At 43.2% G+C, this 15,935-nt stretch overlaps 1 protein-coding gene across 1 annotated transcript; it reads left to right on the top strand.

The window, feature by feature from the left end:
* The first annotated feature begins 2,270 nt into the window (after window positions 1–2,270).
* LOC125742757 (ABI gene family member 3-like) lies at window positions 2,271–15,577 on the top strand. Its single transcript, XM_049015077.1, has 9 exons — window positions 2,271–2,776; window positions 4,460–4,627; window positions 6,427–6,603; window positions 9,887–9,963; window positions 11,330–11,425; window positions 12,183–12,406; window positions 12,742–12,852; window positions 14,156–14,275; window positions 14,537–15,577. Exons 1-9 carry the CDS (start codon window positions 2,645–2,647, stop codon window positions 14,698–14,700), a joined length of 1,269 nt encoding a protein of 422 aa, XP_048871034.1. The 5' UTR covers window positions 2,271–2,644; the 3' UTR covers window positions 14,701–15,577.
* Window positions 15,578–15,935: the final 358 nt, after the last annotated feature.

Raw genomic sequence — 15,935 nt, 5'->3', positions numbered from 1 at the left:
GTGTCATGAGGTCACTGGAAAGGGGCGTTCGGTGCTCCTGATATCTTTGTAAGAAGATGAAGTTCTGGAGCTCCCCGTCGGGCTGCATGGATAACAGGAAGGCCACAAGTGCAGCAGTAACAGTGCAGTGCAACTGTGGCTTCTGTGTTCTGAATACACAATCCATCTACCTTAAAAGTGGGTCCTACCTGCTGCTTAGTTGGTGTACTGTACCTAATACAGTGGATCGGGATCAGCGTGGATGCATGAATGAGTGTATATTGATCAGAAAGCCCTGATACCAGTCTTCCTTTTCACCAGTTGTTACAGCAGCTCTGTAAAAAGTGTGATTTATAGGGGGCGAGATGGTTGGAAAGAGCACCTTGTCTGATTCTTAACTTTTTTTAGCCTGGGAAGCTGGTAGTGGGTCAGTGAGAGAGGGAAGCAGCGGCACTGTCTGCAGGCGCTGAAGGTCAGACAAAAACAACTTTAAAATCAAGCCAGTCCCCTCCATTCATACGCCCTTAACCGCTGCCCTTTTTGCTTTTGGTATGAAAAGACTTTTGCATTCATCTAAGGATATAAATTATGCTTATTTGATGCTTGCCTATATGTTGCATTTTCTGCAACAACCTCGAAAAACAGAAAGATAAAGAGAACAGGAAACTAAAATCAGCTGCAGAGAGGTACTGAATTTTGCCAGCAAGCAGGTACCTTGGCACAGTGGCACATTCGACCGGCGCTGTTGGGCAGGCCCCCAGGTTAGGGGAGTGGCATTAGGTCACATGCTCTGCCTGGCTCCTCGGGTAAAAGTGTGTGCCTGGAGATAGACTGGCATCCCGTCCATCCTGTGCTGGACTCCAAGCCCCCTTGACTTTCTATTGAAAAAAATAGCTGGCCGTTGTAGGATCAGGATGTCCACCAGGGTAAATTAATGGTGCGGCATTGCTGTTTGCAACGGAAGAGGGCCGACACACGCATGGATATTACTGACTAATAATGAAGACAGTTATGGCAATTTCTTTCTAATAGATTGTGAAATTCACAGGGTCCAAAGGCAGAAAAAAATGTAAATTGTATCTCAATTCTACCTCTGGCTCTGAATTGAGGTCTAGTGCATGAGAGTGGCGCGCTTTAGTATTCAGCAGCCATGTGAGCTGGTTTTAAGCCTGAATACTATCCATTATGTGTGGGGTAGTGATACCAGTTTCCTTTATTATTACCCTGCAAAGGTATAAAAAAACACATTGTGACTCAAATGAGGGGCACTTACCTCACACTTCCAGGGCCGGAGGGTGTGGATCTTCCCTCTGTCATGAGTGCTTATGGAGTTTGCATGTTCCCTCTGTGTCACATGACTACCTCCCCCCCCCCCCCCCCCATTCTGAGATACGCAAGGTGTCCATAAATGTCCCATAATGAATGTGTTTCCTGTGATGGGCTGGCTGCCATCGTTTGCGTTCCCCAGCTTGGCGTCCTGAGCTCCCTAGGATAGGCTGAAGGGCACTGCAAGCCTGTAACTGCCTGGAAGATGGATGGCAGCGAAACAAGCACAAGCTCAGGAGAGGGTTAGGGCGTTCCAGGGCAGGGCGCTGTTTGGTGACGAGCTCCTTCTCCTACAGTCAGGTACCTAAGCGATATAACTCCACATTGTTTATAGATCAGGCAGTGGTGGAATTATCAAATACACATTTATGTTAATTTCCTGCAGTTAAGGTAACAAGGTAAAAAGTAGAAGATCCCCAGACTTCAGCATTACTCCTGTTCTGAGAGTACATGTTTACCTCAGCGGCACTATAAGCTCATTCTTTATCAATATATTGTCAGGGACACAGAGAAACAGTTACGTAAGGAAAGGAGTTTTTTAATCAAAGTCTGATTTCACCAAAATGCAAATACAATGGAGGTGGCCTGGGTTCAGTCAGGGTGGCCATGCCCACCCCTTGCCACCCCCAGATCCGTGGCCCAGATGTTGTGCCGTTTGCCCAGATTCTATGTCAGTTTGTGGCCCATGCTGAACCCCTATTTCAATACTTTAGTTTTAATGTATATATAAAACCCTTTTTAAATTTTCGTCTTGATTTTTTTAACCAAAAAAATAAACTTCTAAACTGTGTTGTTGCGAGACACATTACTTTCAAGCAGCTGACTTAATGAATGTGATGAAAAAAATACGACCTATAATGAGGAAGCTGGTATTTCCCTACAAAGTCGGATGTAAAAAATGACATGAAACATAATATTTCATATATTACTGAATTTGTCATTAGCAAACAAACCAGACAAGAAATTTCACTCTTCCTGTCTACGGTCATGAACCGCAAAGCTTTGTCTGCTCTACCTCTTTGTCTCTGTCAAGCAGAGAATAAAACGTTTAGAACATCCGAGGACGGCCTGCGCATGTCTAAACCATCTACCATTTAATAATGCCAGGGAGTTGAGAACAAGACTGAAGCTCGGAGGCAAACATTATCTCGGTCAGCAGAGGGGCGCCGAGCGCCCCCGCCCCCTCATCTGGTGCTCTTGCTGCGGTCTCCTTCATCTCGAACAGGAACAGAAGTCGGACTCTTCGAGTTACGCTTCTCTCTATCCGTGTCGGACCGTCTCTCAGCTCCTGCTGGGGGAGAAGCGCGTTACGGAGCCCTGAAAGGGACCCCGGGCAAACATGAAGGACCAGAACTGTGCCGATGATATAAAGAAGATCCTGCAGGAGGCTCCAGCCGCACGACAGTCTCTCCTTGACAATTATAATAACCTGCACAAGGTCGCGGAATACTGCGAGCGCAGCTATCTGGAGGTGAGTGACTCTGTACTACGGAGCTGCCCTTGCCTAAAGCCGACTAGAATAAAAGCGCTTCAATGATTTTTCACTTTTTCAATGTCATGTGACCGACTTAATTGTACGTACACGTTTCAAAAGATATATGCAGTATTTGGGTGCGTTTTATAAAATACGGTAAGATCATTCTAAACCTATTTAAGAATGTGTAAGAGCATATCAACAAATATAAATGTTAACTAAACAGTAAAATCTTAGTAACATTCTGTGTGCAACTTGAATAAGGCGTGTTGTTTCAGTACTACACTATGCTTTTAAAATATTTGTGCGCGATGATTCGATAGTGGTGACAAAATGTGTGAAGGGTCTAGAAATTATATTGGGGGGGGGGAACAAGTTAAACGTGGATAGAGCTGAAATTCACTAAATGTTTAAAGTGACGTTACACTTTTTGTTATTGCGTCTTAATTACCTTTAGTCGCTTACAGTTTTAAGAGAAAAGTGCCGCTTGATTCATTCAACAGGCGTCACTCAACTGAATGCTAAGAGCATAAACATATTTAAATCATAAAGGCATTATGTTTTAGATAATTGGTCTTGAAATACCTGACATCTAGTGAGAGTTGTTACACATTTAGAAAAAAAAAAGTATATCTTGGGGCAAAATTTTTCCTGCCTGTCTGGACTTGTCCCGTTGCCTGTATTTCAGAGTCATGCAATTCTTTAAGGTGCTTGAAAACACACATGCTTGGAAAAGTGATTTGGGTGGTTAGCCATCAAAATCATTTCAGGATTGCTAGAAAGAAACAGCAGGAATAGAAGCACCTTTGCCCTGTACTTACAGAAATTGGTCAACCTAAAATATGTTAACATATTTTCCATAACAGAGCAGGGTTTTTCAGACAAAAGTAAGCATTTCTAAAATTCATTTTTACAGCTTGACTCTCTACTGGTTCATATGCGTGATAAAAGCATCAAATAAAAAGGATTTGAATTCATAGTAGTTACAGATACCAGTTTGAGTAATTGTGAAAGCAGAACTAAATGAATGGTTATAAGACAATTTCCATCCGTATGTGTGGGAAACTGCACACTTAAATAGAAAATAAACCCTAAGTTTAACACAGAAATCAATGCAAAACGGCGAATATTTATTGAAACTGCAGAAAGTTAATTAAAAAGTGATATTTCTAGTTCGCAAGAAGAGAACGGAAGTTTAGATATCGGTTTATTGGACTTTTGAATGCAAACTGTTAAAAATAGAAATAAATATTACAGAGACTTGGACAAGTAGTGTGATTCTTGGCAAAGGACAGGTCATGTGGTTACATGGTTAGATTACAGTACAGACACAGATAGGGCAGCGGAAAACACAGTAAGGGGCTGTGGTGGATGCACCATGAATAAAAACAGCAGGTACATCCATCATGTATTAATAATAATAATGGAATAATGGAAACACTATGCTTTTGTATGAAAGTAACCACATTAGCAGGGTTCTACATTCAAAATTGAATTCATAAAATCATGGCCTATTTTTTATTGGTGAACCAACAATTGCATATTACTGCTGTAGCCTTTTTCACTACTTCTCCTTTTTGACCCCACATCCCAGCAATACAGGAAGAGCATTTTTAGAGGTTACTGACGTTAAGACAGCGTCTGTCTCATGACCTGTTGTTTCTTCTGCTGCAATATCAGGGCAATGACTATAAGAAGGCCTTGGAGGAGACCAAAGCGTACACCACTCAGTCGCTGGCCAGCGTGGCCTACCAGATCAGCACACTGGCCAGCAATGTCCTCAAGCTTCTGGATGCCCAGACCACCCAGCTGGGCAAGATGGAATCCTCAATCAACCTGCTGTCCCAGGTAGAGCCAACCGTGTGTCTCATAGTGGCCAGTCATGCGAAGGTCATTTGTTCATTGAAATATTTAGCGTACACGTTCCTACAGTACATACTCACTGTTGTTTTTAACGTTACTAAACATTAACAAATTCTTGCATCAGTCACTCCTTAATACTGGAAAGTAAATTTGGATAACATTTTACTTAATGCACACATTTATAATGCATTATAAATACCTTCATAATGCATCATAATGGCTTATACTAGCCATTATAATGCGTTATGAAGATATTTATAATGCATTACAGATGAAAGCTTCATAGAGCATTCATAATGCATTGTACACAGGTATAATTTAGTTATACTGAGAACGTAATGTTCTGCAGTTTAGTTGTACAAGTAGCATCTGTGCCCCTGTATAATGACAATAAAGGCTTTCTATTCTATTCTATTCTATTCTATTCTATTCTATTCTATTCTAATCTATTCTATTCTATTCTATTCTGTTCTATTCTATTCTATAATGTGTTATAAATAGTTATAGCTATGTTTATAATACTTTATGAATGCATTATAATGTATTATGAAGGTATCAATAATGCATTATATTGACTGCTTTATGTAAAGTGTTACCTAAATTTGTTTAGCCTGTGTGTAGTAATACGCCTAGTGTTTGAATGTGATTTGTCTGTGTGCACTAATAAGGCCAGTACATGTAATAGGAATGCCTAGATCATGCGTGTAGCCACGTAGTAATTTTGCAGATTTGAACCCCCCTAGAAATTTGCCGGTTCCCCCTTGAAATTCATTTCTGGCTGCAGGCCTGGCCCAGCCAGGCACACTGCATTACCACATGCCGATGCTAAGAGTTCGGTGCTCTGCCTATGGAGAAGTATGCTGAATTTATTAGAAGGTGGCGTGAGACAGAAATGAAGCTGCCATTTTCTCCGAGAGGGATGCGCCGTTAATGAATTTCCCTGCCTGCTCATTGTGCGACTCTCAAACAAACGTCTGCCTTTTCCCACGGAGATGCTGTCTGACTTCACATCCCTGCCAGCTCTCTTTCTGAGGTGCCCTGAGACAGCTCCCTATTGCCTACAGATTAGTACAGCCTTCCTCTGAGTGCAAGCACCAGGCAGCATAGAGACGGGGGCGCCCCCACCCCCTTTTACTTCTATGAGTCTGTGATCAGTGTATTAAACTGCCCTCTCCTTCCTTGGACTGCTTCCAGTGTCTATTGTGCGGCTCGTTCGTTTACTTGTGGGGTGGGGGGCTTGGGGGGGGGGGAGACCTCTAGTCCCATGTCCCAGTAGAGCCCCCCATTCCCAGCACCCAATTCCTGGCAGCCGTTCCCCTGGCACGGCATACGTGCTCGGCATGCCAAACCAGGTCACCTGTGCTAATGGGGCCGCCATCACTTTGTGTACTTCTGAATAAACCGATTAACCGTGAGTAACACTCCCGTCGCTCTTTGGGAATTCCAGAATGATTCTAGGAATAGTTAACTGTTTTTTCCCCCCATTTTAATGAAGGGGAATCCAGCTAAAGCAATCCTTAAAATTCTGGAAAATACAATCTAATGGGCAACAAAGCGAAACATGATGATTTATTTAGCAGCCGCTTATCTGAGGTGGCATGCAGTTGACAAAGTGGGAACGACCAGTTTCTTGAGCAATAGCAGTCAAGTGCCATGAGATTTGAACTAGTGACCTGGCGATGACAGGTACAGGCCCCGCGAGGTCCACCACGACCGAGGCAGGTGAAAACTTGTGATTCCTGTGATTCTGAGTAGAGAGTAATTCGAGTGTGCTTTTCTCGCAGACGGTAGATATGCACCGTGAGAAGGTGGCTCGGAGAGAAATTGGTGTGTTCACCACCGTGAAGAAGGTGCCGCGTAGCCAGAAGATTATCTCCCCCGCCCCCCAGGATGCCCAGCCAAAGTACTCACGCACACCCATCACCTACTCTGCCCTGGATTCAGTGGGACATGGCATGAAGGTGAGTTAGGCTGGGTTCTACACTGGGTTCTAGCCCAAACACCCCAGCAGTCCTGGCGCACTAGGAGCACGTGTTACAGACTGAGGTCCCCCCAAATTTAACGGGCGTTGAATCATCATGACATGTTTTCTTGTCTGTAATACTTTCACGGAACGGTAAAGAATGAAACCATTTCCATGAATACATGGAAGCCAACCCATGTTAGATCCAAAAAAAGCATGTCACACATTTTGCATTTGGTCACAAGTATATAGATGCAATAAGTGTTAAGGACCCATGGACACTAAGATTGAAAAAAGTGTCAGATGAGTCGTTCTGCTTCCCCTTGACACATGCAATGCGCCTCCAGCTAGCTGCCTGTAAGCAGTGCAGTGTCTCCAGTGCCCGGAGGCGCGGATCGGAACAGAATGCTCCAGACAGCACGCTCCGTTTTCACTTTTATTCCTCAGTATTTAATTCCTAATTTCATTTGTGAATTGATAGTAATGCCTGCAGTATTTAGCTAGCTGGCCGGTAGTCCTCTCGGCTCTCTCCTGCAGGGTTGCTGGTTGAAATCCCGCCTCTGCTCTGTGTTTGTGTGTTCTCCCCGTGCCGGGAAGCTCTCCTCTTGATTCTCCAGTTTCCTCCTGCAGCCCAAAGATGTGCAAATAGGCTAATCAGCGTGTCTACGTTGATCATGTGAATGTTGGTCATTGGTACAATGGCACCACAAATGCAGCAATTTAATGTATGTTGGACCGAGACCCAGACTGCTCCTAAAATGCTTGAGTGCAGTTCAATTACATTACAATAGACCAGATACTGAGTTTAATATTTATATCTTACATTTATTTCTTTACAAGACACTTTTGTCCAAAGTGACGTACCAGTGAGGTCAGTAGTACATTAGTGTGTTGCTTATGAGGTACTATGCCATGTATGGCAGTGTTTGAAATAATGCTTGTTGCTCCACACAGTGACATTTGCTACAAAAAGCGAGACGCTTTGTTTTCGGAGCTTCTGCCTGTTTCTCAGCTCAGCCAATCGCATGGAGACACTCTTTCACATGCTAGCTTCCCACATCCTGTGTGATATGATGCAGTTGCAGTGAGACGACCTCAATTACAGGCTTTTTTTTCCACCGAAAGGAACCCAGTGAGAAATGCATCAGCTAGCACCAGACGTGGCTCTGTGTCTGTTTTTACGTAGACAGGCTGTGGAAAGATCTTGATTATGAGGTTGCACAGCCCGTTGTTGCAGTGCAGGAACAATGTCGGCTGGCCTGTGTCACTGGGCAACGTCTCACGCTGCGTCTCCTTCTGCCTTGCGTCGCACCGCAATTGTGTTTATGTTTGCCTGAAAAGGAAATGCTGCATGCATGTGAGAAATAAATACCACTTTCGGAGGGGAAAAAAATCATCTGTGAAAACAGGAGAGTGTTTGGTACATTTGAAGACCTAAATACTGTGTAGTGTTGCTTGATGCACAGAAATAACATATTTGACATCATAGCAAAAACAGTTTTCTCAGAATTGAGCTGAACTTGGTTGACATGGTGTTTATGCAAGATAAGGAATTAAAATTCCTGTACATAAATTATTTATGAGTACATCATTCCAAAGCCTGCCCCCTTGTGGTGAGAATATATCAATCCTTGTGCTAAGTGTGTGTCTGTGTCTGTGTGTGTGTGATTCATCTATATATATATATATATATATATATATATATATATATATATATATATATATGTGATTCATATTCTGTGAATTTAGAAAGAAATCAATAATTTGCAAATAATGGTAAGAAAACAACACAAATTTTTCTTTTATTGTGAACCTTACTTTCTAATGTAATTAATTTCAGGGAATAATTAATTCCTGGTTAAAAACAGAAATTTCTATTTCCTGATACTGTCAATCATCACATGGCCTACATGCAGTATATGAAATGAAAAAACAACAAACCATTGTCATTAAATCACTGCTTAGATTCCTGCTACGACTTGTTAGCGACTTGCTGGGAACACTCCTGGCGGTGCTGGAAGGACACTGACATCACTGCCTGGACTATTAGCGCTATAACCCCGGTCATTTAAACTTGATTTACATCACAACCCTGTGACATACCTTTTCATCACAGTGTTTGTTAATGAAATGTGGAGCTTCTTCAGTGCATGGGAGCTTCTTCAGTGCATGGGAGCTTCTTCAGTGCATGGAAGCTTCTTCAATGCATGGGAGCTTCTTCAGTGCATGGGAGCTTTTTCAGTGCAAGGGAGCTTCTTCAATGCATGGGAGCTTCTTCAATGCATGGGAGCTTCTTCAGTAAGCACCTGTAAGTGAGGACATTTGCATCATCACATGAAAATTACTCTCTGTGAATTGTACATGACATTTGTCATGTCGGGGACCCGGGTTCGAGTCTCCGCCTGGGTCACATGTGTGCGGAGTTTGCATGTTCTCCCCATGTCGTTGTGGGGTTTCCTCCGGGTACTCCGGTTTCCCCCCACAGTCCAAAAGACATGCTGAGGCTAATTGGAGTTGCTAAATTGCCCGTAGGAGTGCATGTGTGAGTGTATGGTGTGTGAGTGTGCCCTGCGATGGGCTGGCCTCCCATCCTGGGTTGTTCCCTCCCTCGTGCCCATTGCTTCCGGGATAGGCTCCGGACCCCCCGCGACCCAGCAGGATAAGCGGTTTGGAAAACGGATGGATGGATTTGTCATGTCAAAGCCTTCCTATTCCATCTGCTTTCAACCCAAAAGCTTGCTTAATAGTTGCCATTGTGTTATTAGATTTGAAGTCATTCTCAGATTCATGCAAAGTATGAAGTGGCCTAATTTGTCATAAAAAATATGCTTAATTGTTTTAAATTAAGGAAGACTTGAATGCATGTCTATTGTTCTGCATTATTCTGAATAACCTTAATAAGCATTATTAATATTCTTATTTTCTTAATGAGCATCCCTCTTAACGTTAATAAAATTGCATTATCTTGATTATCTATTAAGTTTCTCTCGACAAATTTCAGCGTATTCTGTATTACCATGTATTAACCAAACACTGCGATGTTCTTGAAATTCCTATATCAGGGCACTGGCAAGTCCTGATGAGTGCATCTGCTGTGCCTCACACCAAATATGAAGATATTTATGGTTAATTACAGACGCATAAATTGTGAGCACTGCTCAGATCTTCTCAGAGTGCTTCTCAGAGTAAGGGAGCTTTTCTCACAGGAGGCTATGGAGATAACAAAAGGCGCTTTCTGTTGCTGAGATGCTGGATGGCGAGATCTCGCATTTCATTCTCAGGACTCTGGGAAGCAGCTGGGAAAGACGGGCACCATGATCCGCAAGCAGAGCAGCCGGGATGCTGGGGGCACCCTGGGGTACGTCAGCGTTTTGTCCTGGCTTCGGAAAATCCTGTTTGTGTTCTGTGACAACAGATCGCTCTACTTTCGGGGAAAAATACCTGTAAAAGTAGTTGCTGTTGAATTCGTAGGCATAAGGGAAACTGCGGCTGCGGAGTAAGGTAAGCAGATACTACCTGCATATGATTAAGTCATGACCACAGTCATGTGTACGTCACGGTCGGTGTAATAGTGAATCTTAGCTTGGGCAGATACCTTATCTTTTTAGTGTATGTCAGTGTCTGAGAAATGATTCAGCAATCTGCTACTGATTGCCCATCCTGACCAAGGTTAGGAACACTTACTGGTGGCCTTATCAATCTAAGACACACCCAAGTTAGGAAAATTACCGGCATTGCAGGAGACGGATGATTCCTATTAGCAGGAATCAGAAAGCACAGTCATCGTGTCAAAGGTGACAAACCTGAGCAACCACAGAATGTGTCCTACAGGTGCTCAGGCTGAAGTTATACAGCCTGGCTGATATTTTCACGCACTCTATGACGGTACGATAGCAATGCATATTTAAAAGTCATCAGACTTTGAATTCTGAATTTCTGTCCCTAGGCTAGCGATATACCATATGATATTTTCTACTGATACCATGTGACGGCAGCATCCACGCAGCCGCACTTCCAGCCTCTGCACTGTACCAGTGATGAGCGTGAATATCTCTTATAGCGTTTAATAACGTATCTTGATTAAGTCAGTGTAAATCTGTTTCTTTGTACAGTACTTTCATGATAGGATAAATTTGAATTTGTATTTGTTTTCTTTTCAATTACTGCTGTCTTCAATTTATCCAATCTACCTTTATATATATTAATACATGTCATATCATATTCATGTTCGATATTTTATGATATTTTTAACTTACAATGAGTTCATCGGAGCGTAACTCCATCGTAAGTCGAGGAGCATCTGTTTTAGAAAAATCGAAGTTGGAAGTGTAATCGCTGTCATGCCTGTTTTAAAGGAATGTTTTGATTGCAGTGACACTGTATGCCTTACTGGTGGATAATTTAGAAAAAAAAATCGCATATATTTTTTTTTGCTAAATTTTTTATTTTTTTTTGCATATGTTATATAAACAAGAGTTTTGTGGTGTGATACACTGTCTCCCAACTCAGTCCTCAGGGACCCATAATCGGTCAATGGTTTTGCTCCCTTTCAGCTCCTGGGAGCTGGCAGGGAGCAAAAACTTGGAGTGTTTGTGGGTCCCTGAGGGCCAGATTGGGAAACACTGCTGTCAGAGCCTGAGTTTCTCATGAATCTGTCCTGAGATGCAGTGAAAGTGCCTGCTTGCTAGTTGCCCATAACAAGCACATGCCTGGTGCTTCTGCAGCCGAAACAGCCGTGCCCCTGAGCCCGTGCAGTGCCCCGTCGCCCCAGCGATGTCCAGGGGACCATCCCTCTCCTCCCTCAATGAGCGCTCCGTTGGGTAAGCTTGAAGGCGGGTAGGAGGTTCCAGTGACATGCTTCTGATATTCACATTCTTGCTGATGATTTAATCCAAAGCAATGTACTTTTTTTTTTTCGAATATATTTTTATTGCTTTAAGACAATAACACTCAACACAAAACACTACAATGCCTGATATGAAAGAAGTAGAACCAATATCTGAGCAGTAGTGAAAAAAGAAGAAAAACAACAATTAATTTATAAAAATAAATAGATAAATAGATAAATAAGAGAGGGGTATGAGAAAAGCACACTGCAGGCCATTGGCACTGTCTTACGCATGTTGTTGATTGTTCTTGGAGTAGCCTTATGGAATTCTGCTATAGCACCTTCAAGAATCAAAATATCCAAAGTATAGGAATGACACACAGTAGGTAGGTTAATATCAGGTTAATACCAACCCTTCAATATGGCTTTTTTTTGAGGCGTTCAAAGCCATCAATGAAAGCAATGTACAATGAGAGCGCAGGGTCAGACAGCCCCTGATATTATTTTGTAATATCAGTGAAAAATCTGGAAAATCTCCAAATAATTACAGGGAAAGTTGCTGTTAATTAGCATAACCTATGATCAACTTGTACCATTTCTTAGTCCTAGTTTTAGAACCATGGGAATTCCTCCCTCAGTCTGTCAGGGCTCACGGTGCTTCCTGTGTCCGGCGAGACCGCGGAGAGCTTAGCCGTTGTCTGTTGTATCCCTGCTGTGTTTATAGCGTTTGAAATCTTCCCCCCCAACAGGTCCAGCTTTGGAATTGCAGTGCCCCCACCCGTGATTCCTAACGTCGCCGCTTCTCCCATGGAGGACAATTCACTCCCTCCCCCTTTCCTGGCTGAGCCCAGCGTGCCTTATCCGCCACCTCCTCCATCCTCAAGCAACTCCCTAGATGTGCCTCCCCCACCACCGCCGCCACCCCCCGGACCCTCTATCCCGCCTCCCCCGCCTGCTCCCCCACTAGAGACCGGTCAGTACTTTCAGTAAAAAGATGAATGATAGAACAATATCTGCACAGCTGGTTTTGTAGTTGGGCTCTGGAGTCAGGAGCTTGAAATCACTCTCATTATAAATGCATTTATTCACAAAAGAGTAACACATCCTGCCTTATTTTTGGAGTGTGGCGTTTCTTTTAAATACGAGGGACCACAAAAATCAAAACGTTCGCCTTCCTTAGAGACGAGTCCCAGTTTTATCTCTGTGACATTGCAGCAGGATGTGGTTAAGCAAGCCTTCAAAACCAGCTCTAAGCATAACGATGAACGGAATAGCGCATGTGACCTAAAGCCTAATTTCCTATTCCAGTGGCTGAAGAAAACTCCTTCCCTATGATACCAGACCAGCCTTTGCCCCCCCCCGCTGTTGATGGCTTCGATTTTCCGGGCCCATGTCCTGTAGCGAATGATTTCAGCTCAGGTAACAAGTGGTCAACTTACACTGGTCCAAAGTTGTTCTGCCGGTGTGACCCATATTTAAATTACCATAAAAAATTCTGGCCGATGCAGATTCACAAGGGGGTGACAGACCGTCATCTCCTATGCACTGTGCTGCCTGCTGCCTCGGTTGGGTTGACGCTTCTCTCTTTCTTGGGTTTTGCTGAACTGTGCCCTGATTCTTGTTTTTTTGTGTCTTCTTTACCTCCGCTTCCTCCGGGCTTCAGTTCCTCGCTCCAAGCGCTCTCGGGGACAGCGCTACCCTCCCAGCTCGCGCTCAGGGTCGCTCCGGGGCCGCCTGGCCCCCTCCGTGCGCTCGCTGCACACTCTGTCTCTCACTCTCCCCTCTTCTCGCCCACGTAAGGCTGGTTTCTACGCCTTTCCGCAGCCCAGCACCACTACGCCATATAAAAAATGCACCCAGGTACCCAGGAAGTGGCCACATATTCACATTCGGCGAAACAGACTATAACTGTGTGATATTTTTGACCATAAATATGCAGCTGAGTTTAGGCAGCAGTTATGTGCCGTTCAGAACAAATCCCAAAGTCAGCTTCAACACGAGTTAAATATGAAGGTTATGCAGTTTGTAAAAAAGCTATTTATGGACAGTGTCACCCTTGTTTCTGGCCGTCTCCTTTAAACATAACCAGATTTCATCCTTCTGCTGAGACTTTTGCCACACCTAATTTAAAAATAGAATCAATTATAGACATTGTATTCCTCACCAGTAATACTTTGACTGTGCATGTCCACTGGCTTTTCTTTCTGCAATGAGTTGTGTGTCACCAATGAGCTGTGTGTCATCAATGAGCTGTGTGTCTCTCTGTGCTCGCCGCCCAGTCATCATCCCCCCGCCCCCCCCATACCCTCCTCCTCTAGTCCCCCTGGCCTTGTTGAGTCCTTTGTACAGCCTGACCTCTCGCTTGCAGCATCTGGGTGAGTGGGCTTTCTTGGGGTAGAGAAGGTCGAACACCCAGAGACCCTTAACAGGACCATGAATATTGATTGAGCAGTGAATTAGACACTTAAGTGACTAAAACTGACCTCTTTTCCAGTTGCTTTAGGAACATTGTTAGACTGAGGCAGCTTATCTGCTGAAATCATTTACAATGACATAGAAAAGAGTGTCACCGTATGTTGTTCATAGTAGTAACATTCAGGGAGATGTTTTGTTGCACTTTTCATTGGAAACATAGACTTCCTGTCTGGTTGTTTGGTTGGTTAAAGCCAAGGAGATCCAAGACGTCTTTTCTCACACATTGTGTTTCTGTTTTCTGTGTTAGACCTGGAGTTCCAGATTCCACCCCCTCCCCTTGATACCACAGAGGAATTTGGTGATATACCACCCCTTCCTCCTCCTATTGATTATGACCAGTCTGCACCCGCCAATTACCTGGAGAAAGGTATACAGAAATGCAACAGAGTAAAAGAAGGTGGACAGGACAATAAATGCTAGCGATTTACCAAGCACAAATGACTAATGATGATGAACTGATTGTTGACATAAAAAAGCAGGAAAGTGCTCAGATTAGACTTTGTCTTTACTGCAAGCCAAGGGCAGCTAGCTGATTAGGGGACATCGCCTCTGATGTATTTATGGCCGTGGACGTTTCCTTATTGTGTGCCAGCCGTCGTCATGACTCTTGGACATTCTGCCTTCACAGTGGTGGCTTTGTACAGCTACAGCTCAGACAAGCTTGGCGACTTGACCTTCCAAGAAGGTGACATCATCTACCTAACGAAGAGGAATGAGGACGGCTGGTGTGAGGGAGTCCTGAACGGCGTGGAGGGCTTCTTCCCCGGCAACTATGTGGAGCCCACCAGCTAACAAGCTCTTCCTACCAGTGTTTGTACTGCAGTGGGTCTACTGGGAGAACAAGCTATTGAACACTGGCTCCATGGGCAATAATTACTGTCCATTTTGATTCATGTTCCAAGCGTGCTTTCACACTGTTGCTTGAATACAAGTCAAGGCAAAAGCTGATGGGTGGCCCCAAGCATAGCTGCTGTAGGAATTCTGCAGTCAGAATGTTTCTGGGATTATTGAGAGGGTCGTAAATCTGTTCAGTTTGTTAGCATAAATAGCATCTGCAATGGAATTGACCTACAGCACATGAAGTCTGCACTCACAGATTTCTTGCTCAGTTTCCAAAGTCTTGTTATCCTCATAAATCCTCTCCAGGATGTCATCGTCCATTGCTGTGGGCTGAACTGTCATCAGACTGAAGATCAATATCCTACATAAAGATTAGTAACTTAGTCCGGGGTTTGGGTAAAAAAAAAAAAAGTATTTTTTTATCTTTTTGTTATCATTTAAATTATGTGTTCTCAGGTAGTGCAAAATACAAGTGAAAACGAGGCAACATATTGAACAGGTACCTTTAATCTAACATACCTGTATATACAATGTTTAATGAATTAGGTCTAAAATGTTCTTCCTGTGTACATGCATTTCATTTTAAAATTTGCTAAATTTTCTATTTTAATATAATTGTGCCAAATATACTGTAAGCATCTAAAAAGTCTAAAATAAAGTAATATATAAATTTACAGAACATTATGTAGAACATTGTGCAATTATTTAAAATGTAGTTTTCATGTTTTCACAAATATAGCATTTTACTAATGTGATCATTAAATGGAAAAGGGAAGTACTGAACATCTGTTACAAATATTTTTTTGACAAATTAAATATAACAATATTTGCTCCCTGGTCATTGTGAGATTTATTTCAAAAACAGCTCATTTGCACAATTTTAAGGACGCTAAATGGATCCAGAAAGGTTGCTTTGATCTCCGTTTCAGCCATGTGGTTTGGGGACCTGGTGTCATTGTTCATATTTCAGGTAATAATCCATTAATTCAACAAATTAAACACCAGCGATGGACGGGATCTAAAAGTAGTAATGTCATGAGCCATCCAGAATTAAACTTTCCATCCATCCTGAGTATTGCTTGTCCAGTACAAGGCGTCCATGACCCCGGAAGCACAGGGCAGGGGACCCCCCAGGCAGCGGGCCAGTCCATCGCAGGGCACATGCACTACAGTCTGTTTAGAGAAAC

The sequence above is a fragment of the Brienomyrus brachyistius genome, chromosome 5, assembly GCF_023856365.1.
Source record: "Brienomyrus brachyistius isolate T26 chromosome 5, BBRACH_0.4, whole genome shotgun sequence".
NCBI lineage: Eukaryota > Metazoa > Chordata > Actinopteri > Osteoglossiformes > Mormyridae > Brienomyrus > Brienomyrus brachyistius.
The sequence above is the reverse complement of the archived record's forward strand: the minus strand, read 5'-3'. Positions and strand labels throughout refer to the sequence as shown.